The following is a 26,895-nucleotide window of genomic DNA, read 5'->3' on the forward strand; positions in this document are numbered from 1 at the left end:
CTCCCAAGGAACCACACCTAGATTCTATTCTCACATATGTTTTGGTAGTGTTACATAACTCGCTACGGTGAAGCTGGTACACATTTTTTTTTTTTTTTTCACATCCACAATTATCAGAATCAGAATTACTTTAATAATCCCCAGGGGGAAATTAGAAGAGTAATCCCCAATCATTTATTCTCTCATTATACTTTGGAGTAAAAATCCTCAGCTATAAACAAGGAAAACCCCCAAAATGTCCTGACTCATTTTCTACACTGACTATTTGCTGTAAGGAAAGTGTTTCATACTGCAGGGGTGCATCAGAAACTGAGCACAACAGAGACAGCCTGGCAATGGATAATTTCAATTCAAGGGGCAGGAGCGAGAGAAAGGGCACCAGCTGGATGCGGTGGGGAACCAGTGCATAGAAAGTCGAGATGCATCTATCATGAAACTCTGGTCAAGGTTAATTGTAATTGTTTTATTGTGTGACTCAGATTTAAAGTATAATCACACATCTGTATTGAAGAACACACTATTAACTATTTAGAGGTATGTAGAGGCTGACCAGTTTTCTAGCATGCAGGGCACTGTATAGGGAACTTCACTTTTTCAGCCATAAACCTTGAAAAGAACTACTTTACAAAGTACGACACAATGTAAAAGTAGGCAAAAAGAAATTGGAGTGCAGTTAAAGAAAATGTTTTATTCTCAAGGACCTATGATTCCAGTTCACATCTCCCAGCCATCCACACACTTAATGATACTGAAATGGTTTGAGTCTTATAGATATGTGGGGATTAAACAGCATGTGGAGCAATTGGCACAGAAACTAAAGATAAAGATGAGTTTCTAATATTTCTTGTGTGCTTGACAATAAAAATATACCCTATTCTCATGCTGTTCACTCCGCCTTCACACAACTTGATGCAGTTTCCCTGTATTTTGTGTCTGATTATAGGAGATAATGCAAAAAAATCTCTGGTGCTGTACGCTAAAGGTCATATACATTAAGTACTATTAATATATATAATCTGGAGTACATTTTTCCACATCTGAATTACACTAATTAGTGAATGGTGCAGCCACCCTTCTACTTATTGACTAAAGACATCACCATCCAATCACTGTGCATTCCCCCTTAAAAACATTGATGCATGTATATTTTTAGAGTGTGCTGTATCCTTTAGGGGCATAAAAACTGTGGTGTTTTTGAAAGCTTTATTTTTTAAACAAGTTATACTAAACAATTATTAAATATTTACGGATTTAAGAATGTAAAAATACTTTTTTGACAAGTTAGTTTACAAAATACAATAGGACAAAACTTCATTACTTCAGTACATTCTGTACATTAATATAATACACATTTCACTAGATGACAAAGACTCATCAGCAGCCAACCATTTTCATCCAGCTTATTAATGCAAAACTAAACCTGATGCCAGGAAAAATGTGTTTACATACATAAGTCAGATGCTTTGATGCCCATCATGTCCGTTTCGCCTTCTGTGCAGGAGCAGGGACATCAGCGACATTATGCAAAAACTCGTACAGCAACTTAGCATTGTTAGCATTCTCGAGTATTTTTGCTAGCTTGTCCTGGCTGAGTTTGACTAAATCTGCCAGGCTGTCTGCATTTTTTATAAGAGCCCTATAGTTTTTTGCATTGACTCCAGGCATTTTCAACAGGAAGTCATAAGGTCCAGGGTTATAGACGTTTGCCGATTCAGCCACCAAGTCTGACTCGGCTGTGACTGCCTGAGCTGCTGCAGCATCGGGTTCAGAGCGACCTTTCTTTAGATCCAGGAAGAGCTCAGCTGTGGCGTGTGGGGACGGGCACCATAGGATGCGTAGCCGGGGGAAATGCAAGCTGAGTAAGGTGAGTTTTGAAGAAATATCATTAGATGATATTTCATGACGGAAATCTGATCGGGACATTAAGGAAAACGGTTTTGCTGGGTCAAACTCAATGAGAAGCACTGGTATCTTGTAGTAGCGGGTCATGGAGAGACACTGGGTGTAGAGGCGGCCGCTCTGCAACGAGCCGATCAGATCACTGACGCTCTTGCGCTCGACGCACGTGTCCGGGGTCAGGATGTAGTCACCTACTTCTAGGGTAACTGGCTCGATGTCCAGCCCACGGCGGTGCAGCAAGGAGGGTAGTTCACTGCGGAACTCACGCATATCCACAATGACTCGTGACGGCTCATTGGGCTGCTCCTGACCTCCTGGTTATTGAAGAAGAAATGGAAGTACAAAATGATGAGACACTTTTTCAAGGACGTTTATAAGTTAGGACGAAGGAAGGAGAGTCAAAAAATACAGAACAAATCTACACCTCAGACATACTGAAATAGACATGCCTGCTTTGCGGGTGTTGGTGGTGGCATTGGCAGCCTCTAAATTCCTTGCAAGGTCCAGGTTGGTGTCTTCTCGCCCCTCCCTCTCCTCTGGGATGACCATAGTAGCCTTTTCCCTGCAGAGAAACACACATACAAGCGTAATGAGAAGCTGGCACTTCGAAAAAACACACATTATTTTATTCTCTCAAGAAGCCTGGGGGGGAAAAATGGTTCTGACCTGATAAGGTGTTCAAAGGCTTTCTTTTCCTTCGACAGCGCTGTCAGGTACTTCTGTTCTTCTGTTGAACCTCCATAGATCAGGAAATACACCCTAAGTGCCTTTCCAGGACGGCTAGCTTTGTAGATCTCCAGCTGGCGGACGAAACTGAGCTCAGCGTCATACAGCACCACGAAACTGGGCTCCACCTCATGCAGCACCCGCGTCAGGCTGTGGGGGTCAGTGAGGCCTTTCAGTGGGTGTATGACAGTCAGCGGCTCCTTTAGGACACCATAGTACGCGTCTGATGACAAATCCAGCTTCAGCTGTTCTCCCTCCCCTTCATCCTCCTCCATCAGTTCATCCTCATCTCCACTGCTGCCCATCACAGCTGCTTCATCTGTCCCCTCCTTCCCCACCATCTGAGTCAGGGTCAGGGACGGCCTTTTTTTATTCTTTGTGGACTTTGTGGTTTTCTTCTGTGCAGGCTCCATTCCCTTGGCTCCTTTTTTAGGCCAGCCTTTGTCCGTTTTGTGCGAGTCAAGTTCAAAGGCGCTGGCTGCAGCAGAATCCCCTTTACCAACTGTGCGGGCATACAGCCGGTTAAGCAGCCGCTCAGCGCCGTGCTTGATGTACTGCTGCAGCTGGGCACAAGTCCTGTCATCACTGGCACAGATCAGCACACAACCTGGGGGTGACATGGGCATGTAAAATACACCTTGCTGACGGTGGATATTGGGACTCACCAAACGCAGGTGTAACTAATAACATTAATCATGTGACTGCTTTTCCATAGGTGCATCAGTTCCTGGCCAAAAAAATTGCCAAGAATCGAGGAAATTTTCAATGGACAACAAAACCCCATCCATCCTCTCTAGATTGGCAGCAGGCTAAGCAGGGCACTACAGAGGTCCTCCCCCTGAGCAAAGTTTTCCAGCTCCTCTGGGGGGGGGGAGCCTGAGGTGTTCCTAGATCAGATGAGATATACAATCCCTCCAGTGAGTTCTGGCTCTATTCTGGGGTCTGAAACCTGTTGGGCATGTCCATATAATCTCAAAGGGGAGGCGCATGGGAGGCATCCTAACCACCACAACTGGCTCCTTTCAACGCAAGGGAGCAGCGGCCCCTCTGGATGTCTGAGCTCCTCCCCTTAACTTCCTGAAATTCTGTTAATATAGTACATTATATGCAAATTCATAGAATAGAGATGACATCGACTGTTAACATGATGGACCCCTATAACACTTTAGTTGAACTCTAACCTGGTTCATGTTGACAGCTCTTGTTCTCCCTCTCAATCTCCTGCAGTACTTCAGTCAGAGCCGCCCACTTTGGGCTCTTCTCCAGCACCAGTTCCCGCTTCACCACTGAAACACACACGTTCACAGAGCCTTTGGTAATTTCAACATCAATACACATACAAACAGATAACATTGCTGACATCTACTCTAAGGAACCTGTTGTCAGAAATCTGTGGAGTGGTTAATTACCTAAGGCAGAGGATGACTTCTGTTTCTCTGCCTCTGCTCCGACTTTGAGCTTCTTCTTGCTCTCAGGGATGCAGTACACTCTACCCCTGGCATTCACAAACATGGAGGTACTGGAGTCTAGGAACAGCCACCCTGATGACGATAACAACACATGGATGTAATCAAACCTGGATAAAGGTGATTAATCACAAAGAATGGGAACAATTGTTTACCCAAAGTATTTCCAAGTAAGTGCTCCGATTAGCTAAACACATCTAGTTTACCCGAATTGGATCCAAAGATCTTTTGGCTGGAGCGCAGCGACTCGAGCAGATTGAGGAAGGTTACACAGTCGTACTGGGTGAGGTAGAGCAGGAGAACCCTCAGCACTTTCAGGTCCTGGACCAGGCCCTTGGTCTTTGCTCCCAGCTGGTGCCACAAGGGGTCCAGGTAGTGACGGATGGTCTGGATGGGAGTAAGGCCAAACACAAGTTTAGTTCACATATACATCATAAACAAGGCAACAGAACTACAGTTCTGGGTAATAACAAAAGGTTTGCTGTTATAAGTCTTATTTTCCAAGTATTAGTGAGGTCCTCCTCTTATTTGTAACGATTTAAATGCTGTGTATGCCAAACGTTTGTAGGATTTTGTTGGCTTTTCCCCCCAATAAAAGTTTTGAGCAAATTTTTTCATGTTTCCGTTACATTAGGCCTTCTGAAAAAATGTCATTACCATTTAAGACTTTAACCAATTACATTCCAGAAGTGGAAATTTCATTTCAACATCAAATTCCATGACAAAGCAGCTGAATCTGTGGCTGTTATTCAGGCACAGACCTTTTCAAAGGCGTTGCCTAGTGTGTTCTCCAGGGACAAGTCCTCGGCCTCCAGAGTGGGGTTGTAGCGTTTCAGCTCCTTCAGACAGGCGCTCATGATGTCCATAATGGAGCTCTGGATGGCCCTCATAGTTGGCGTCAATGACACATGGAGCTCCACCACCTCTGGCTTGTGCCTTTCCAATGCTGTGTTCACGGATGCTTGAAACCTGTTGAATGAAGCAGGTGAGAGGAGCAAAAGTAAGGAACAATTAAGGAAGAATGTGGTCTTTGTTAATGTTATCAGTTACACCTGTGCCTGACAAAATGTATGCTACGTTCCATCATACCTGGGCCACAGGTAGAGCTTCTTGACGAAGAGGTTCCTCATCACACGCTCCACCTGGCAGAAGCCAGAGGAGAAGGCCGTGGCTTTGTCGGTGAAGGCTTTAATGAAGCCTGTCTTATTCTTCTGTCTGAACAGACGAAGGATGAAGGCCTCCTGACACGACTCAATGATTTTATGAGCGCGATACACTAAAATACCTGAGGGAGTGGTGCAGAGAGATGTTACTACTTGCTTTTGTTTGGTACTGAGACCACACCGAGTGATACAAATACACATCAATGCGAACCACATCACTTAAAAGGCTTGTAATTAAAATAAAATCAACTGAGATTAATAATTATTAGAGGCAAAACAAATAGCACAATATGCTACAAAACAAACAAGGAACCAGATCTTCTGACCTGATATGAGATGAGCAGGGATGCGGTCAGTGAGGAAGTCCACCACCAGGATTCTGCTGGTGACAAACAGCACTCCTCCCTCAGTGTAAACATCATAGCGCTCAGTGCTCTGGACGTCGCTGGTCACCGTCCTGGGCAGGTGGGTCACACCCTCCATTCGCAACTGCTCTGTGAAATACTCCTGAGAGGGGAGGACAAGGAGGAAAGAGTTTTAACCAGCAAACCAAGACATACTGCGGGACACATTGCAGTAGTGGAGTTAATAATGACAAACGACCCACGTGATGCTATAGAGGCCCTTTTCTGTACAGCAGACATTTTGACATGTCAAAGCAGGAAAAGGTGTATAACGACGGCTCCATTCCATTAAGTGTCCCTGTGAGCTGTGGCAGTCAGTGAGCATGCACAGTATCACAGCCCTGGAACTGGCTCACCTAAATGGAATGCAGCCACATTATTGTTATCCCACCTGTGCTTTTCTTGCTTTGACAAGGCAAAACGTCTGTTGTGAAAGAGGTCTGTGTAGCATCACATAGCTTATAGGTACAGCTCTAAGCTATTGTTCCCTTTATGTTGTTGGCAGGTTTTGGTAATTATGGATATTTTCTTCTTAAAACCAATTTCTGAGCCCATTACCATGTAAAGCTGTTTCAGAGCTCTGACTTACTTTAGCCCAATTGTATGTGGTTCTGTCGCTAAGCAACACGTATTAGCCACTTTGCTGCCCTAACGTCACTTAGCAGCGGGCCAGTTACGTACGCTAGCATTAACCTTAACCTCACTTGCTCACCTGTTCAGGTGTGGTTGTGTTGAGCAGAAGGACCAGGCTGCCCTGCTCCGAGTAAACCCGCATGAACTGCAGCAGGACGCGGTCTATGCCCATCCCCTCCGCCACCACCAGCAGCCCGTCAGAGCCGAACAGACTCAGGAACATCTCAGTCTCGAACTCCAGCAGCGGCCCCGCCATGTTGGAACCACGAATACAGACCTCCAAAGCTGCCTCCCGCTCCCGGTGGTAAATGTTAGCTACTATAGATGGAAGTCATTGTGAGACAGCCACTTGCGCGCTGCCAGCTTCTGTTGTTCAATGTTTTGAAACCGCACATCCGGTCACGTGATATTAAAAAAAACCGACGACGTGACGTGAGGCGTGACATTTACAAGCAAGAGCGCCATCTGGTGACGCGGAGGACTGCACTTTAAAACTGCCAATTCTTTTATATCAAGCTCTCCTGTTTGAACTCTGATGGTTGCTGATGGTTTATTTAATGTGCAAAGAATGCTTTTACTCTCACTTTAGTTCTCACTTTATGTCTCTGTAAACATCTCCTGGTCACATTTTCATACAAACGTAATGGCAGTTCTTCCTTGTTGAGAATCTCTAACCTTTTTTTTTTGTTTTTGTGAGATTTGAGAATCAGCTGCGGATGAGTTCTACATTCATGTCATCCTTTGTGTCTGTCTCCCCAATTTTGGCTTCCTAAACAGACACAAACACTTTGATGCTGGATTTCCCCTGAGCATGCGAATGCATCAGCGATGAACGAAAACAGTTTCTGTTCTCAAATGTATTTAAACAGAATAATAATGCAATGGTGGTAATGCCACGTTGTCAAGTTGATTTCAGAACACATTGAAATGAAGTATAACCAACTGGTTAGCAATACACTAGACAGTATTCATTCAATTAAAGCATAAACAGCACAAACAGTGTCTAAATTGTGTTTTAGCATTTTCTTCCTGAGAGAGAGGAAAATCAATAAGACTTTGTAATGTTTTTTTCATTAAACATCATGTTTAAAGTTATTAATTTCCTATCTGGTATGACAGGTCAAAATAACTGGCTCTCAGGTGCATCATTGTACTATCAGACCTGCAAAAAACTCTCACCAGTCAAACACTAATCCACTGTCATTTAACCACAGCAATAATAAGTACACTACCAAACAATAAAATGGGCAAAGCCCCACAGGGTTCAGCACCAGTAGCTGTTTTAGTGACAGTATTAATGTGTTTTTGGGTGGATTATTCCTGTAATGCACCGACAGGAACAGAGCTGTAATATGCTTGCATAACAAAGCCTGCCAGCTGGGCTTTGTAAAACTCTGTTGTGTCAGCCCACATTTCTCTATCATAAGCGATGAGGCTGAGGGGACCAGAATAGGTCTGTGCTCATGAGCGACAGCAGAGGAGCAGGATGATGCTGAGCCCACCACCAACCCCAACGCGCTACACGTACACACAAATACACGCACACGTAGCCTTCACACTCACAGAGGTTTCATTACGTACAGGCACGGACATGACTCACCATATTTTTAAGACTTGAGGCTTGAGTTTTGGGCACTTTGATGTTTACATCTGTCACTCATCCGCTGTGATGTACTGACGCTGTGTGTAACCAGATTATATAAACCAACACACAGACCTTTAGAGACACTGATTATAATGACTTATGTGGACAATGTGTTCTTTCTTTTCACTCTGTGTTATTCTAAAGTTAGTTCAAGTGACCTGAAAGGGGCCACAGTGAAAGGACACAGGAAACTCTGAGGGTGTGTGTGTGTGTGCGTGTGTGTTAACACTGTGGATGGAATCTGTCTGGAAAACTAATTTCATTTAATATCCTGATTTTGAATAAATGAAGGGTGAAGAAGTGTTGCAGAAATTAAGTAAGTACATTAATTAAAACTCATCTTTCAGTGACTCTTCCATCACTAATGAATTCCATCACAGCTGTCAACAAGTGAAGGAAGAGTTATGGAAAGTCCAAACTTTCACTTTCAGTTTTACTCTATTCTTAACTACCCATAAACTCATAATGACCCATAGGATGTATCCTGTGACTCTGTAGAGGGACCCCACCCCTACACTGAGGCCCTGGACTAAACTACCTAACTGCACACTATAGAAAACTAGCCCCACCTTGACCACCTATAGCAGTAAAATGCTACTTCAATATTGTTGCATGAGTATAAATACTGATATGCCTCAGTATTACCAATCTACTGACACTATACAGTACCAGTCAAAAGTTTGGACAGATTCATTCAATGGTTTGCCTTTATTTGTATTATTTTCCACATTGTAGATTAATATTGAAGATGTCATAACTGTGAAGGACCACATATGGAAGTATGTAGTAAAAAGGTGTTAAATAAACCAGAATATCTTTTACATTTTATATTTTCCAAAGTAGCCACCTTTTGCTTCGCTGACAGCTTTGCACCTTGAATGGTTTACAATTAACACATATGTCTTGTCAAGAGTTAATTTGTGGAATTCAATTAACAGCACCACAGATTAGAGCCCACATAAACGCTTCACAGGGTTCAAGTTCTGCAAAATGTTTTAAAGTAAAATATCTCAATGAGTCTTGACCTCACTAATTCTCTTGCATATGGATGCAGCCTGATTCTAAAATCTTGCAGAAAGCCTTCACACAAGACTGGATGTCGTTGTAACAGCATATTAATGTCCAGGTTTAATGTTCAGGTGTCCATACACTTTTGGCCCTGTGGTGTATTGTAATGTTGCTGGCCCAGTATTTTAGAGTCCACCAGTCGTCCGTCCATATGCTCTCACACAGTGCAGTTTCTCAAAAACTGCAGGCACGCTGACTAAGGAGATACAGTGGTGGAGAGAGATATCAAAAAAAAAAAAAAAAAAAGCCCAGACACTTCAGCCAACATCAAAGGTGACCCTGAGGGCAGCAGGAGACACTACGTCAGGCCCACGCTGCCCCGCCTGAACAGTGGTGGAGAGGTCCATAGGTGCCTTGAACAGAAACTGACAACTTGATAGAAGCGAGGGGAGTGCCGGAGGAGACCCAGCACCAAAACTAAAAACAAGACTTTACCTCGGTAGGGAAGGGTTGGATGAGGACGGTATTTGGATTTTCATTCAAGTCAAACATCCAAAAATGGCAGGAAACACTTGCATCTCCAAAATGTCTTTTACCATGTAAACATTTACAGCCTTAAATAGAACTTCAAAACCATGTTTACCCTGTTGAGTTTGGGAGTGATTAGCTTAATTAAGACAAAGATTCTCTGACTACAAGGGCTCATTTGATTTTTTTTTTTTAAGAAATAAAACTTAATTATGTCAAACAAAGGGTCCCTTGATCAGAGCAACTGACAAATTGGCAAAAAAACCTCTGCAATGGAAGAGTACAAAATTTTTGAACAATTGTGTGCAGAGACTCAGAAATGGCTCCTGGAGGATTACAGTAAATGCACTGTCATGAACAAGCCTATAGAGAGCAGTGGAGCGCTTTTGTTCTCACACTGTTCCCCAGTCTACCTCTGGGGTGATCTGTGTGTGAGAACACTCGTGTCCATCCAGCCTCTTATGGGAGACAATCAGCAGCTTCTTGTCAGGGTGAAAACACGAGGCAAGCGGCTGGGATGGAGTGGTGACACGACACCATCAAGACTGACAAGAAAAGATAATTGATTCGGCTGTTATCACAGTTTTATGGTACATGAAATTGAATCAAATGATGCATAAATGTGCTTGGAGGAAGTAGCATGTTTCCGCTGAAGGGGGCCTCGGGTTGGTTGGCGCATGTGACGGAGAGCGAGCGAAAACCGCTCGTCTGCTTCTCTTTGCATCAACAGGATGAGTAAAATTGCACCTTTGGCAGCTGATGTGCATCCTGATATCACGGGCTGCGTGGCACCATTGTGAATCAGAGGAGAACAGCTTGGAATTGATGGCAGGCTGGAGGATAACACACGACGAGATGTTTACCTCTGCCTGCCCGACTGCAGTGTAGGAGGGGAAAGAGAGGAAACAGCTAAAGGCCTGACACGTCCCTCCAGCCATCATTAGGAAAAGAGAGCAGCAGCAGGGTTTTGTTGTAAACGGAGGGCTAAGCCTGAGAGCCAACTGGGCTCCAGGGGCCAAACTCAGCGCCTCTGGAGGTTGACACACACACACACACACACTGCTTAAACGAAAAGCTTGACATTTCTTGGCCTTCTTGCTGAGAGTTAGATGAGAAGATCGATACCACTCTCATGTTTGCACGTTAAATATGAGTTAGACAGGAAAAGACAGGAAACAGGAGTACACAGCTAGTCTTGCTCTGCCCAAAGTTAACAAAGCCACCAAGAAACTCCTCTGCAAAAAGACTCATAGAGGTTTTACGAGGGGTTAAACATTTAGTCTGCTGGTAAGTTAGTTAGCCGGGCACGTTACTCTGTAAAAACACAACAGGTTATCTTTTTACACTTCGGTTTTTGTACGGATTAAACAAATAGTATTCATAATATATTAAGTGAGCTTCATGTGCTAGTATGTGGATTTTGATAGTGCTGGACAGAGCCTGGCTACCTGTTGTTCCCGTCTAAGCTGACCGCCGGTGAAGGACCCTCAACGTTTGGTCGACCTCAACAGTGTGGACACTTGATTTCTTGAAAAATGTTTTATATTCTAAACTTTATTTCGATTTTCAACACGTGACATGTCAGCTTCAAAATTTCAATCTTTATATACGTCACAGTTCTTGCACAGTTTTGCAAGTGAGAGGCCACTGCAGTAACGGCGACCACTGTACTTCGGCATTCAACCCAGATTAACTCCTCCTTGAAGTGTATTTTCACCCTTAAGTCCACACACATGATTTTAAAAAATGCTAAAAAGTGGGTAAGGCGCTGCTCAGGGATAAATTGCACAGAAAAATGGAGAGCGACACCGAATGGCACGGTCTCTATGCCACAGAGGGCTCTTTTGAGGTGGAGGACTGTTCCCCCTTCTGAATCCTGTGAAGTGGACACGGTGGAGGACCGTGAAGGACCGTGGTCCCAAGCTGTATCAATTTGCCATATCAATTCAAGCCATTGGCTCCAGCCCCAGATATACCCTCAGCTCTCTCTCTCTCTCTCTCTCTCTCTCTCTAGAGCGCTGTCTTTCTGTGGCATAAACTCTGCGAACGATGAGTCTCTGAGTGATAACGTAATATTACCGTTACTTAGAAAGCTAATTGTGATGGCCGCTAACATTCTTATTCTATAATAAACGTTGATAGGTCCCAACTGGGCAACACTGTCGCAGCACTGGCCTTGCATGGTTCAAGCTGATATAAGACAGTGGATGGCTTGTTGAGCCATTTTCAGTCCATGAAATGCTTTTTATATAAGCTACTTAGGAATAAATCAATAGTCAATCAATCAGTCAATATTAACACCAGCATTGACGTGTTTCATTACAGTACAGTCACATCATTTAGTTTACAGCTCAACATGAACTCATATTCTTTTTCTTTTTGGTAAGCCTTTAGGTTTTGAAAGACACATGAAACTGATAGCATCCATCAAAACCTCCACGGAGTATTTTTCAAATACTATCAGATGCTCTAGTGTGTCCGTGATTAAGGTGTCGAGCCTTAGATGCTTAGAGTAGACCTCAGGGTGAGCCAACCAATTCAGGGTCAAATCCTGAAAAGTATGACTCACTGAAAGCCTTTTAGTGCTAAGAGCAGCCATGAATTTACACAACCGTGCAAGCAGAGCTAAGTTTCAGTGGAAATAAAAGTGCTCCAGCAGCAGAGAAGATGGCTGTTGCAGACTCTGCACGTATAGCATTTCAGGCTGACATGACCCTTAGCGGACTGCAGCACCTTAGCGGAATGTGACTACAGATTGCTTGGAAATGGCAGAGTGGTGCCGCTGCATGTTCACAAATTGAGATTATTACAGAACACCCTCGCTGCTCTGAAATATAGATGAGAGAAAGGAGCATTTTGGCACTCAGAGCTGGGTCAAGCAGCACCAGTCAAGCAGCCCCTGTAACACTTAACCATAATCACACACGCACACAAGTCATTTCTTTGTTTATGTAACGGTCCGAGCTGATTACCAAGAGCAAAGACCTGTGTTTTTCCAGGACTGCAATTTGCATTATATTATCACAGACAAAATAAGAATAACCATTATAGCAGTGAAGAAAAAAAACACTTCCTTGTAGTCAAGCACAGCATGCAAAAGAAGCAGAAGAAATGAGATGAGAAAGAAATTCTATTGAAGCAAATGTATGGCTTTTATAAGAGGCATGAACAAGGCTCGCTGCCTGTCACATCCACTTTAGCAAATCACTGTGACAGCGGATGCCAATAAAGAGGAGGGGAATGTGGCGTTTGCGAGAAAAGATGAGAAAGAGGAACAGAGGGGAGAGCTGAGGGAGAGGATAAGACAATAACAGGAAGTGAAGGAGTGAGACACAGAGAGACAGATAAACAAATTTTTCCTGCCTGTAATGTTTGGCGAACCAGCACAATGGCTGGCTTTTATCAAACAGGCATATTAGATGAATAATTCAAGCCGGCTGGCAGACTGGAGGTTTGGAGGATGATGTCAGGAGGTGACAGGGGAGGCACGTTACAGGCTGGAGTGGATGTCAGTGACGCATTAGAGGGAATGGTTGTTAAGTTTGTGTGTGTGTGAGACAATTGGAGAAACACATGAGGCTTGTTTGGTAAGAATATGTGAAAAAGATGTGAGTGAGTGAGTGAAGAGGGGATAGTGTGCACGAACAGAGAAGTACCCACACTGCACACTGAGTTTTCAGTCTCCATTAGCATATCTCACTCAGTTCTCCTCACGAGTGATCATGGGAAAACTGCAACTGTTTTCACAGCATTTTTTTCCCCCCGCACATACTACGGCAAGAAGACTCTCTTTTTGACGCCACAGGCGTGCATTTCCTCCGCTTTTATGCCAATAAACCCTAAATCCTGGCAGATTCTATGTCCGTTATCGACTGCTAGACCTCAAATCCACAATGCTGCACTTCCTTGACGAGATAGAGAGGGGAGGAAGAACAAGAGAGAACCAAAGGAGTAAAGCAGAGATCAAGGCAGCTCAAAGGCTGATTTGATCTCTACCAGAGATGTCCTGGAGAGGCAAACCTCCAATCTCTCCGTGGCGGGGTGGAGGAGGCATGTGAGAGGTGTGGAGGTTGAGGAGGCTGGTGTGGAATTTAAAACCTCGGTATAGGCGTTTATGTTTTCAGTTTAGCAGCATCTTCACATTGAGGGAATTGAAGGTTACATTATTGAACTTCTTGCCTTGGAGCAGGGAACTGTACCTCCGTCCTTCACCACAGCTGGACAAGTTTGCACCATGATACCTTTTGCTCATTTTTGATGAGCTGTGTACTTTGAAATGGCAACTACCGGCTGATAGCTGAGACCAACCGCTTTGAATATACTTGCAAAATACTTGGTCTGGCCTGTTGTCCATGCACGTGAAAGGAGTTGCTGTAGAGGACTGAAGTTGCCAAATTTCCTCTTCGCTGCAGGTTTTTCACATTTTGATTTAACTCTGCATTTCCTTATGTCTAAAAATGACGTTTCAATCAAGGACCAGGCTAGTTTTGTTAGCATGAAATGCTGTGCTCACTGTGGGTAACGGACTGGGTTTCATTTCAGGAGGCTAATTCAAATCGGATCCACTCTTGGCCGGTTTCTCTGGAAGTGTCCTGTGTCATTGTCATGCATGATACTTCAGTGGCTCTCACAGCTGTTTTGAAGAGCTGTTTTTCTTTGTGTGTTGCATGATCTCCCTCACTCTCCTTTTACTTGAACCACAGCAGGCATCTCGACACGTAACAGCTTGAAAAGCACAGGCGACAAATCCACACACCGACTAAATCAACGTCATAGACAGATCTCAATAGACCTTTTTCATGAATTACATCTGCATTTAGGTGTAACTAATAACATCAATAATGGGTGCATTTCTTTTACAGTAGGTGTTGATATTAGACGTGCATTCCTCCAGTTCCTGGTCCTGGTGCGTGCTGGCTTCACTCATATGGTTTACTGGTAGATGTAAATAGAATGAAGCTGTCTATTTTTACTACAATTACAAGTCCAGTTTCATAAGTTCACTGTAGGTTTATGAAGCCATTATTAATGTCATCAGTTCCACCTGTGCTCTTCCTGCTAACACATGTCAAAATGTCTGCCATGAAAAAAAGTCCAGGACGCTCATTAGTACATACAGTCTGGTGACTTTACACCTAGAATAGCCGAACCTTCGTATAATCAGCCAGAACAACTCAAATGACCTGTGTGGGTGTGACGTCCCCGGTTAATTTCATCCATATCTAAATATAAGGCAATCAACGATGAGAGCCGTCAGGACTCAACTGCTGAAGCAGGCAAAACAATGAGTTGAAAGCTAGAATTTTATCTTCCATTCATGACCATGTGATAACCTCGGATGTTCAGCAGGTTGCTAATTAACATTAGCGTTTAGACCTGCAGTATTTAGCTGATTTGAATTCAGGTCAACTAGGCTAATTAGCTAGCGTAGAAAAGGTCAGGTATGCAGTGTTTGACGTGATCACCAAGACTCAAGCTTAGGTCTTTGATGCCGGAGACCCAAAGGAGATGAGAGACCATGTCAAAGTTTGCATGGAAAACATCTATAGAATCATTTGCTCTCATTTTGACCCATCTCATGTTAGGAATACGAAAAGAAGTGCAGCTGGGAGGGTGATGTCAGTGTATTTGCAGAGAGTGAGTGGAGGTACAAGCATGTAGTGAAGGTTTAGCAAACAATTATGTGCAGCATAAACACTATTCAGGTACCCACACAAAGAAGTACACACTTCTCTATATGAAAGCCAGATAGCTGTCAAGAGTCTGATGCATTAAGTCAAAGGCAAAGGAGGATTTCAAACATTAGCATTCCTCCATAATTCCTCCTAATCCAAACACTAACATAACAGTAGGAAGTTCTAATTGAGGAGGGGATGAAAGCCAAGGATATCCTGTGTGGGAAAAGATATCTGGATTAATTAGTATTGTTGTAGTGGAGTATGTGTGTATTTGGCTGTACAGCTGTTTGTATGTGTGTGTAGCAATATGCCCGTGGAATGGTGTATGTGTGTGCATGTGTGTTTGTGCATTTGACAGTACATAAGAGGGTAATTGTTAGTGTATTATATCCTATATGTGGAGCCACCACCTCATCAGCGAGTGTTCACTGTCATAAGAAGCATGTTTGATTGGATTTTCCTGTTTTAATCACTCTGCCTCTATTTTTGCTTATGGTGGCTAATTACAGGGACGGATTAAATTTGAATGTCAACATGTTAAAGGCATGCAATCACGGCCATAAACACATAGCGGGAAATCTGGAGGCATCGTTTTAAATAAATCAACCACATGAGTGTGTGTGTTTGTGTGCTGGTACTTATGTCCTTGTGAGGACCATGTGCTTCTGGGTTAGTGTAGAAACAGTATGTGGTTTGGTGGACATAAAAACTTGAAGAAAGTAATATTGAATTATTATGCCACGATAAAAGCGTTGAGGCGGCGTCTTTTCATCAGATGAAATCTACAGGATTTACCTTGCCACCATCAGCCCCCCCCCCCCCAGCCTCAAAGAGACTAAAACTAATACCGTGTGTGCTGTGTGCATGTTATGAAGAATGGATGGTGGAGGTAAAATGATTTCCACTTGTGAGCAAGTTGCAACTCAAGAAAGCCACTCATCTGCACATCCATCTACTTTCTTCAGCTGTCTACCTCGTGCTGAGTTGGGGGGGGGGCTGTGAGTGTGTGTGTTCCTGCTGAGTGAGGTTCCACTCCACTGTTGAGTGTGAATGACTGAGGTTCATATGCAGGCCACATTAAGCCTGGGCTTTCCTCTTCCTCTTTTCATCCTTCCCTGAGAAACTTAAGAATATTAATATTTAGAATGATTGTTGCCTCACACCGCCTCACCCCAGAGGCGCTTTCAGCGATGCGCAGCACGTCAGCACCCGTCAGTTTAGTGTGTTGTTAGCCTGCATCTCGGGTGCTAATGTTCCCCCACATTTTATTGCTTAGCGAAATGGCTCCATTAGTGTCGAAACCCACAATAATGGCAAGCAGATGGGCCGTCATGTGCTAAAGCAAGCTAAGACTTGAGAGAGAGGCTGACAAGCAGGAAGTCCAAACGTCTACCTGCCTGTATACTGTGTGTGTGTGTATGTTTGTGTGTGTGTGCTTGAAGCCAATGTACCATATTTGCCAGCATCTCTATGTATGTATGTATGTATGTGTGTGTGGCCTTTACACATGTGTGAATGTGAGCGTCTCAGAGTGGGTGTGTGTCTATGTGTGTTAATATGTGAGTGTGTGCGTACATACACTGAGAGAGAGAGTAAGTGTGTGTTTGTGTGTGTTTGTGCGTGCAGCCTCCTCTCAGGGGATAGCAGGCGGTTTAGAGACGTGTTCACTTGTATTCAGCTGTTACACTCTGCTGCTCCTTGGGGGTCTTATAGAAGCGACGCAGCAGAGAGGGGAGAGTGTTGTGATGACAGTAGGAAATGGCCGCTACGCTACACTACAAATTGCTCTACTGGCTAAAGGAAACTTTCAGTTGGTTAGCGCTGGCCCGCAGGACCTCTAAACTTTCAAACTCAGTGGGTTCATTGCAACTACCATATGATGTGAAATATACCTAACTCTGCTGGGGCAGTATGTTCACGAGGAAAGACAGAAGGCGATAATATGTTTCTGGTTAATGATGCAACTCGTCTTCCGGGATCAAGGCACAAATATTAAGTTGATCTTAGCTTAACATTTTTTGGCTTTATAAGACAGAATAGAATAAATTGATTGAATTTTTTTGGAAGCATGAACTCATAACTATTATGCATATTAGTTCACACACTTGTACACATGCTATGGGATCACAGATAATTAATACAGCCGTCTTGAGCTGTTTTCACCGCTATTTCACATCACACATCAAGACCAGAGGGGTTAGAGTTACACTAAATTGAAAAATCGCATAATCTTGATGATCGAAGGAGATGGAGATGCCAGACTTTTTTATTCTTCTTTCTCAGCTCAGTGTAATTATAGCAAAGTGACTTTTCACTTATTCCTACTCATTAAAGTAATTCTGGATGAGTAATTGGGGGTAACTTCAATTGTGTCTTAGATCCATATTTAGACTGATCATCCTGAAATCTTTCAAGAGTTCTAAAGCAGCAGACTATTATAGGGAGAACTAACCCCACAGGGAAAAACTACCCCTTTTACTCCCAACTGCAGAATCCATTGTCAAATTGATTATTTCCTGTTAGATGTTCAGTTTGTTAAATATCACAACATCGTCATCTTGGACAATGCAACACTTTCATTTTCTATCAAATTAATTAATAGCACAGAAAGTCGTCTCAACCCTGTGTTGCTAACTCATCCTGCCCTGCCTTAGAGACTCTAACTGATGTAATTGGAGCTCCAAGAATGACATAAAACTGGTAAAATCAATCATAGGTAAACACATTGTTGTTTTCCAAGATGTCACTGGAGGCCTAACTTCCCATTGGGAGTGTTAAAGATGTGGATTTTCAGAATTGAAGTAAAGACAGAGAATCTTTAACTTGTAAAGAAGAAGACCACAGCATAATAACAAGCTGATGTATAGCAGGGATAATGTTTTACTATGATTAGCATAGTAATGTGTAGTTTAGGCTGTTAGCATGCTAATTTGCAGCTGAGGCCATGACTCAAAGTGACAAATTTGGACAAAGTGAAGAATTTGACTTGATGGAACGAGAGAAAAAAAAATTGGTTTTGGCTTTAGGCTAATTTCATGGCAATAGTTGCCATGAAATTAGCCTGAAACCCACTAATATCAACCTCAGGGTGGCACTGGAGTCACCAGAGAATATTCCAGAGATATTAAAATATTTAAATGCACTCAATCTACTGCTAAAGTAGCAGTAGTTGTATTGTGTGGTGTATTGCATTGTATATTTGTAAATACTCTGCAAGCGTGGGTGAAATCACAGGAGATGCCATTTGTTACTGAGGTGTTTCTAGGTTAAATCTATCTTTCTAGATTTGAATAAATTTAATTGTAATCATGTATTTTATTTGTAATCAAGCCATGAATGAGTCATATAAAATGTAAGCAAACATATAAAGCCTTGAACACTTTTAGCCAATTGACGGTAGCCTGAGTGGCTTTTTATGATGCACATTTAATCACATATTCGGAGCCTAATGGAAACCACAGTGGAAATAAATCTATGAAACTGAAACACAGTTTTTAGTCTTCAGGCTTATAACAATGGAGCATGATGCATTAGCAAAATTAACCCTCTAAAAGCTTCCTTTGTTAATGTTCATTTAAATAGTGCCATGTGTGAAAATAATGACAAACTTAACGCGGCTCCAATAGTTCTTCAGTAGGTGGCCTTCATAGCAACTGTGCTAACTTTAACTGTGGTGTTGTGATCATAGGAATCGCGGGAGACCATGTCAAGTTTACACATCAGATGGACGCAATACCGTCATGTTATACAAGGTGTTGGTGTCTGGTGCTCAAAAAAAAAATAATTGAAAAAAGCTCTCAGTGCTCAGTAATTATAACCAATGTCTCCTAATGTAGTCATCCAGGAGTTTATACTAATAAGCACTAGTAAGCACTGTATTGTCCTGGCCACTTCCTCATAAACATAGCTGTCATCGGCTTACACATAGTAAAATATGTGTGCTAGGTGGGCGCAGGTGCACCTTGTTGTCCTGACAAACCACTCCTGTCTCTCTCCGCCTCTCAGCCACTACATGCACATCCTGTGAGCTGGTAAATAACAGCACACGGCCATTTTTAGTCAGCAGGTGGCTGGTTGTTGGGGAGGTTGCGTTGGACGTCCAAACAAACTGTTGAAACAATCTTCCATCTTCACTTTGAGAGAGTGGGAGTCCAGTTGGTGGTGGTGTGAAGAACAGCATTGTGGGTAAATGTCACCAAGAGCCTTCTGTTCCATATCTGACTAAGTGAACAAAAAAAAAATCCATGGGCATATCCACCACTTTGTCTGCTTTAACATACAGAGAGAACAACACTGAGGAACAGTAACGGCTGAGCACTGTCAGTGTCAGTTCTTAGCACAAACGTCTAACTACTATGCAGCTATTAAATTCTTTTTCTGATTGTTTTATGAACAAAAACATCAAAATCAAGAATTGTGTTGGCTCTTTCCCCTAAGTTACACTGTAAAATATCCCTCTTTACTCTGTTGGCACACAGGCACATTGAGCATTTGTGTAACCACTGACTGTAGCAGACGTGGCTCGACATGATGTACTGTGCGTCACATCGGATGGATGTTAAAGATGGGAAAGATTCCCATGTTTATGACTTGCGAGCCTCACGTCACTGGACAGCTCACTATTTCAATTCAATTTATACATACATATGTTAACGTCTTTTTGGTTTTCATGCTTTCATACCATTAACTTCTTAAAAAATTTAGCCAATCCTAACCCATGTATGAGACTTTAACCCTATCCCTACCGCGGCCCATTGGTGGACTGGTGGAATTTTAAAGGGGTAGGTGCCAAGTTGACTATATTGGAGCTTTCAGAAAAAGTTGCAGCTCCCTCATGATTTGGAAACTTGTAATTCATTAATTACAGTAACTCTGACATACATGAAAAAAGCTGCCTCACAGTGTTAGAGCACAGGCAGATACAAAAAATAATGAATAATTGTGAAGATATTATAGATTTGGCTGAATAAGTAATAAGTAATATGTTTTTTAATAAAATTCATTTGTTTACAGAGGACAGCTGGGGCTGATGGGAATGAAGGTATTTGGTCCAAATTATTGGACAATTCTGACCAGACGATTGGCCTGGATAAAAAGTCTCTGATTGTGCTAGATAGAAAGGGATCACCAAGGTCAGTAGGATTCATCATCTGGGAACCACGAATGGCAAAATTGATGGGAGAAATAGTTCAAAAGTCAAAAAAACAGACCTCACCTTTATAGGATCAAAATTCTGTTTAATATCTGTTGTGTCAGCAGGCTGTTTTTCTGGAGGTCAGTGAGCAGCACCTTCATGTGTGGAGGACGTCAAAGCCCTGGTCAAAGACACTCCAGCAGGGCAGACGCTCGATGTCCTGAATGCTTAAACACAGTTTCTCTTAAGGATTCTCTCTGTACAAAACGGCTTCAAGTGTAGCTGAAACTCTTCACTGGAATTCAAGTGAGAAAAAAGAAGCTTTTAGTTCAAGCAGGAAGACAATTACCATTTTAATTTTCTCATCATTCCCGGTCTCCACCTCTCAATTATTATCTAGTGAACTCACTAAGTTATGTGCATGTACTTCACTGTCAACCATGATTAACCTAGCCGAAGGGTGTTTAAACTCTCTTACATGTTTGTGTGTCTTTGATATCATTGCTGGTTCCAGCAGTGTCCCCGCCAGGCATTACCGGCTGTGATTCTTGAGTTTAACCGAGACAGAAAAATGTCTCAAAAACTGACAGAAACAGGAGAAGTGTGATTGGAGATCTTGTATTTGTGAATTTAGTGACATATTTTCTGCATTTACCGGGAATATGTCGTAAATATGTCGATACTGGTCAGTCAAAAGGTGCATAAACAAACCATGATTTCTTTATCACCTGGTAATCTGGTAATAGACAGTGCAAAACACACACACACACACACACACGCACAAACATATATATTTCTGTGAACATATGAAGGATTATTCATGACCTTATTGCAACAGTTGGGATACATCTGTGACCAGTCAGACTACGTGGCTGAAACCAACCTGCTGCATTAAATAAAGTGAATCATGCACATTTTTGACCCCACTGAATGCTCGAATCATCAAAACATGCTCCAGCTTGGCAAGTGAGTTAGGAGTGCTGATCCCCGCCAGCTCTCCCAGTCTGTCTTGCTGGCTGCAGGCCTAGAGGGCAGGGCACAGGGATGGATGGGCCTGTCGCTGGCTCTCTGCTGCCCAGATGGCTCGCTCTGTCAGCGGGCTCACCACCAGAAGGGGCGGCACCCTGACGTCAGGCCACGATTGGATACGCCAACTTTCATTTGCTTCCCCCCAGCACCTGTGGACTGCGTGGAGAAATGAGAGGGTGGTGGTACTGGAGTCCAGCCGAGTGTGTGTGCATGTTCTTGGCTACCCGCTCGAAAGCCAATTCAAGTTGAACACTTGCAGCACGAGGATATTCATGGTCATTTGGGGTGTTTTTAACGTCTTTATAGTCGTGTGATTAGGATCTGTTTTGGATCGAAAGTTTATTTTTGACATTGCAATCAAAAGCAAATCAATCTCACTAAAAGGTCCATTTTATGGCTTCCTCAGCAGATAGAGTTTGTCCAGTTGCCATTAAATTGTACATGTAATTGTAGATATAATCAACATTTTTATACCAACAGTGTATCAAATGTAATGTGAAGCAAGCAGCTTGTAGTGACAAAAACCCACAGAAAATATAGACAGGAAGTTCTTAAATGTCTGCATGACAACTGGGCAAACTTCAGTCCGACAGACATAGTGGCAAATACTGTGACATTTTTTTGTGAGCTAGCTAGTTCATGTTAGTTGTGTCTTTGCCTTTCCTGCAGACATGGACAACAAGTTACATCCATTCTGCGCAAAGAGATTTGCTTGCCTGGTGCATGTGTCAAAAAAGTTTCAGACTTTGATGTGAGGAAAAACAACGAACAATATTACAGACATGGTGGCTAATATCGTGAAATATTTTTGTTATGAGCTGGCTAGCCTTTTTGGCTGACATGGAAAACAATAGCATACAAATAACCTGGTGAAATCAGTTAATATGAGTACTATGTTTCGCATACGTTATGGGTTGTTAAGGTTGTAGATGACTGCCTCAGTGCACACAAATGTTCAGTTATTAAGAAAAATGACTATTGCCGAAAACACCAGTGAATTAATCATCCAGTCTCTCTCTTCCACACTAGGTCTATCTTGGGTCTCAGTCAATGAACTTGCAGATAATTTCGGTTCTACAATTAAAAATGTTATTGAGGCCACAGCTCCCGCTAAGGTAGAAATGTCACACTTGTAGAAATTAATAAAGGAGTGTCAAAAAGCTGAACACTGGTCTTGATCTCCAGGTTCATTATGACATCTATAAAGAGAGACTTCACCTTTTTAATTTAGAACTAGGACATGCAGGGCAGCCCTCCTTCTCTGACATTATTGCCAAAATGATATTAATGCATGTGAATTATTTGCTGCTGTTGACAGGCTGACCAAATGAAGTGAATTTTCATCCACTAAGACATGCAATGAATCTGACAAAATCCAGAAAACTACACAAGCTGTTCCTCCACATCAGGTGTAGGGTCTGTATTGTGTCCAATTCAATTGTGAAACCTTGGGAGAAATTGTGCAACATGTGAAAAGCTTAAAAATGTTTTTAACTCCATCAGATCCTCTCCAAATAGTCAATACTTCTCTACTCTGGGGCCATTTGCCACAGGCGCTGAAAACTGCAGTTATTAAACCACTCTTAAAAAAAGACACATCTACACAACTCGATAATGAAAAATTAAAGGCCCAAAGCAAACCTCCCACTTTAAGTAAGTTTCTCAACAATTGAACAACTTTTTGGTCCTAAACACTTGTTCAAATGTTTTCCAGTCAGGATTTCGACCACAGCACAGACACTGATCTTGTTAAGGTCTTCAGTGACATCCAACTGACATTGAGTCCGGCAGGTGTATAGGTGGGACATAAATACCGCGGCTCCAACCCCCCATGACTACTGCAAAGACGCTGGCTCCAAATGACGCAAGATGTTTGGATATTTTTGCTTCATTTTCGCACTGGGAGGATGTAGAGATACGTCATCCATCTATAGATACAGTCTATGATTTGAGCGTACAAAAATTTCACATGGAGTCCCCCAAGGTTTTATTTTTGGGCCTCTTCTATTCAACAACTCCACACTCCCACTATAAGAGATTATGGAAAACAACACAATTATGCAGAAGACATGCAGATTTATACTGTATCACCAGGTGACCATGGTCCCATACAAGCACTGAGTAGGAAAACAAATTAAAGTCAGTGCTCAGCTTCAATCGCTAACATTAAAGGCCACAAACCAGGACAGAAGTCTTGGTGAAGTCATGGACTCAGACCTGAATTCTAAGCTACATGACAGCAATTATAAAATCAGCCGACTATCACCTTAAGAACATGTCAAGATTAAAAGGATTATATCTCAGCTGGATTTAGAAAAACTTGTCCATGTGTTTATTTTCAGTCGGCTCGACTCCTGTAACGCTATCTTTACACTATCAGACAGTTGCTAGGGCACCTGACCAACTCCAGGAGGCTGGATCCAGTTCTCAGATCTTTACACTGGCTCCCAGAGAGTTTACTCCCTGCTTCCTACTGTTGGTTTTATGAAGCATTAGGGCCAGAATGCATCTCTAATGTGCTGGTAAGTTATGAACTCAGATGGTCTGGAACAGGTCTGCTTACTGTCCCCAGAGCCAAAACTAAACATAGAGAAGCAGCATTCAGTTGTTACTCACCACCTAATCTGCTCTGACTCTTAGTTCATTAAAGTCAGAGTTTTTCTATTTGCCACAACACTTTATTGAATTAAAGTAAATGTTGGACTACTTATTCTTATCTTTCTCTGTACTGCATATGCACTGTAATTTTTATTTTACTATTCTAGCATCCATATTCTAATTATTTAGCTTTTTATTTTGTTTTGATTTACTCTTAGTTGCCTTTTTACATTGCATTGTGTTTTCACTGTATCTTTCTGTCTTATGTAAAGCACTTGAAATGTGATGCCGTTACAATATATTGCTATAGAAATAAATTTGCTTTGCCTTGTCTAGACTAGACCCCAGCACGAAACAATTTGAGTCGACCAAACAAAAGTGGATTTAAGTCCTCAGGCATTTTACTGCACAAGATTTGTGTTGTGAAATTACTTTCCCCACTCCAGCAATAGGAATGGGAGTCCTAACTCGTGGAGCATGTAATTTAACTGCCTCAGCTGTCATTACTTTGAGTTTGAAAACTTTGATGAACTTTGGATGAAGAGTGGAGTGCTTCATGGCGGTATTTACCATTTCAAGTGGTTGCTTCTCATACAGTATGTCTTGTCTCCTCAGATACCCGCTCACACAGCTAACAGCATGGAGCCAAAAATATCTGACAGCCAAATAGATCTTTCCACCGCGTAATGATGACCTCTTGGATTCCATTAGGGAACCAAAACACTCAGGCAAACATATAAGCTCCTTTTTTGTGTCTCTGGTGATTTAATCCTGAAATGTTAACATCCCCCTCATGCTATCAGACTGCACACAGTTGTTCTCTCATGTAAGTTCAAAAGCAGGTGACCTCTGACCCGAGTCTCCCACTTGTACTTGAAGTGTGCACTTGTATATGAAAAACACCAGTATGAAAAACATCAGTGTTGCAGATTTTACACCCTGCCAGCTGATGAAAGTGTTGCAGAGAGATTCATGTGTCTTTTATGTGTGTGTAGAGTGTTTCCATTATGTGTATGTCCGTGTTTTTGCATGTACGAGCACTGGGGGATACTGCCACAGCGCTTTGGATCAATAAACAGGAAGTGGCTTTCATCTGTCACAGCAGAATAAATCTCCTGCAGGAACGGAGTGTAGAGCAAAGGCCACATGGCTGATCTCAAGACTGTCCGGAGAGCTGCCATCTGGTGAGGACATTTTTTGGACTTTTTTTTTTTTTTTTTCTTGTATTATCAACCATTTACTCGCAATCCCTAAAATGAGCCATCATGTTCTTTCAGAGAAATGACAGGGATGGCGATTTTTACAAATCATCACAATTTTGCAGCACTGAAATGAGGGATTAAACCTCAAATCTGAGCAGAATTGCTCTAAATGTGTATGGGCTCTGGTGAGTGAATAAAATACTATCCTGTAAGTAGCTGGCCCCTCGTCCAGTCTCTGTTGTTGTGTTCAATAACCATTTGTTTGCTGCTCACAGCCCTCTGGCTGCGCTGGAGTCAGCTAATTTCTAATTTACCAGAGAGAAAGTGCCAAAAACCTTGCATACAATAAGTGCTTCGTGAGTTGGCTGTGTCTGTGTTGATGGACAAGAGTTTATAAAGACTTAACTGGAAACTTGGCTGTATGTCAGAATCATCATCATCATCCGTTTAGCAAACAGAATTGAGCAGACTTTTTTTTTTTTAGAGGGAGCCAGACCTGTTTGTGATCTCCGAGAAGGCTACACACAAAAAGAGAGGAGACAGAGAGCGGCACTCATGTTAAAATTTGATCCGTGTTCATCCAAAAAACACGGATTGATTGAATTATCCTGGGGGAAGTTTCATAAAGGTGGCTGAGAAAAGCAGGGATGATTGTGACAATTCAGCAAGGACCTGAGCCACAGGAGCTCCTCTCCACCAGGGAGACTGGGAAAGAGGACAACACAAATACACAAGAGGCAAAGCACAAGCGTGCCACTCACACAGATCGGAGAGAGGAAACAAACACACAGTGGGAGGGAGAGAGACATGAGGAGAGGCTGAATCTCCTGGAGGAAAAGATCCCACTAAGTCCCACTAAGCACAGGGGGGATTGATGAGGCACTCTGCGTGGATGCTAGTGCTGGTCAGCCAGTGCTGTTGCAAGTCTCAGGGCGCTGGGCTCATGGCTGCCACTCAACCTCCCATTTCCCTGGGAAATTATTCATTCTTGGGCTTTGCACCAAGACTGTTTCAGAAAGAACTACTACTTGCCTGACAGGCAGCCCTCCAATTTTTGACTAATCTTGTTGGTGCTGATAAGCTGTGTGTTAGCATTTTCCTGTTGTCTCTGGTATAGTGCTGTCATTTCCCCGGAGTCTATTCTTCTCCACATTCTCCTCTCACAGGTGGATTGTGGTCTCAAGCTCTGTAATGTTCTGTAGATGTTTGTCGAAGTTGTCGCTGGTTTCCAGTCGCCGTTTCAGGCAAAATGCTCGTGCTTGTTGGTGGGCTACTGAATAAATAATAAAAGAGTTGACAGACATGATTATAAACTAGTGTGCCTTTCGTAAAGTCCCAGTGATTTAGAAGCACCCAGGAGCCACTGTTCATAATGTATAGCAGAAAAAAACATGAATACAAGTAAAAGAGGGGAAGCAGAGTGGAGAAAAAGCAGCAAAGCATTTGCAGGAAGCAAAGAGACGTTCAAAAACCCCTGGCTCCTTTGGCCCACAGCGCCAGACTTTGAAAACCATTCTTTAGGCTGCGCAGATGAAAAACAGACTTGCATAAACCCCCTTTATGAAATAGAAATTCCTGAAAATAAGCCAGATTTGCTGAAGTAAGCTTAGCTTAACTGCTAACATCGCTTTATGAAACACCCCTTTTGTTTTCCTTGCGTATAAACATAACACATAGACACCTGCATTAAAATGTATTTGTGACTGAGAATGGCTAACCAAATATAACAAACACAACAAACCATTAGATAAAATCAACATTTATTATAAAAAATACAACCAA

General features: G+C 42.6%; 1 protein-coding gene across 1 annotated transcript; it reads right to left on the minus strand.

The window, feature by feature from the left end:
• Positions 1 to 1,252: 1,252 nt before the first annotated feature.
• On the minus strand, positions 1,253 to 6,648 carry ercc4 (excision repair cross-complementation group 4). Its single transcript, XM_070851681.1, has 10 exons — positions 6,371 to 6,648; positions 5,581 to 5,761; positions 5,181 to 5,376; positions 4,853 to 5,060; positions 4,298 to 4,478; positions 4,035 to 4,166; positions 3,807 to 3,911; positions 2,566 to 3,232; positions 2,349 to 2,461; positions 1,253 to 2,213 (listed from the first exon to the last, which is right to left on the minus strand). The coding sequence occupies exons 1-10, from the start codon at positions 6,545 to 6,547 to the stop codon at positions 1,474 to 1,476; spliced, it is 2,700 nt and encodes an 899-aa protein (XP_070707782.1). The 5' UTR covers positions 6,548 to 6,648; the 3' UTR covers positions 1,253 to 1,473.
• Positions 6,649 to 26,895: the final 20,247 nt, after the last annotated feature.

This window comes from Pempheris klunzingeri, chromosome 20 (genome assembly GCF_042242105.1).
Source record: "Pempheris klunzingeri isolate RE-2024b chromosome 20, fPemKlu1.hap1, whole genome shotgun sequence".
Taxonomy (NCBI): domain Eukaryota; kingdom Metazoa; phylum Chordata; class Actinopteri; order Acropomatiformes; family Pempheridae; genus Pempheris; species Pempheris klunzingeri.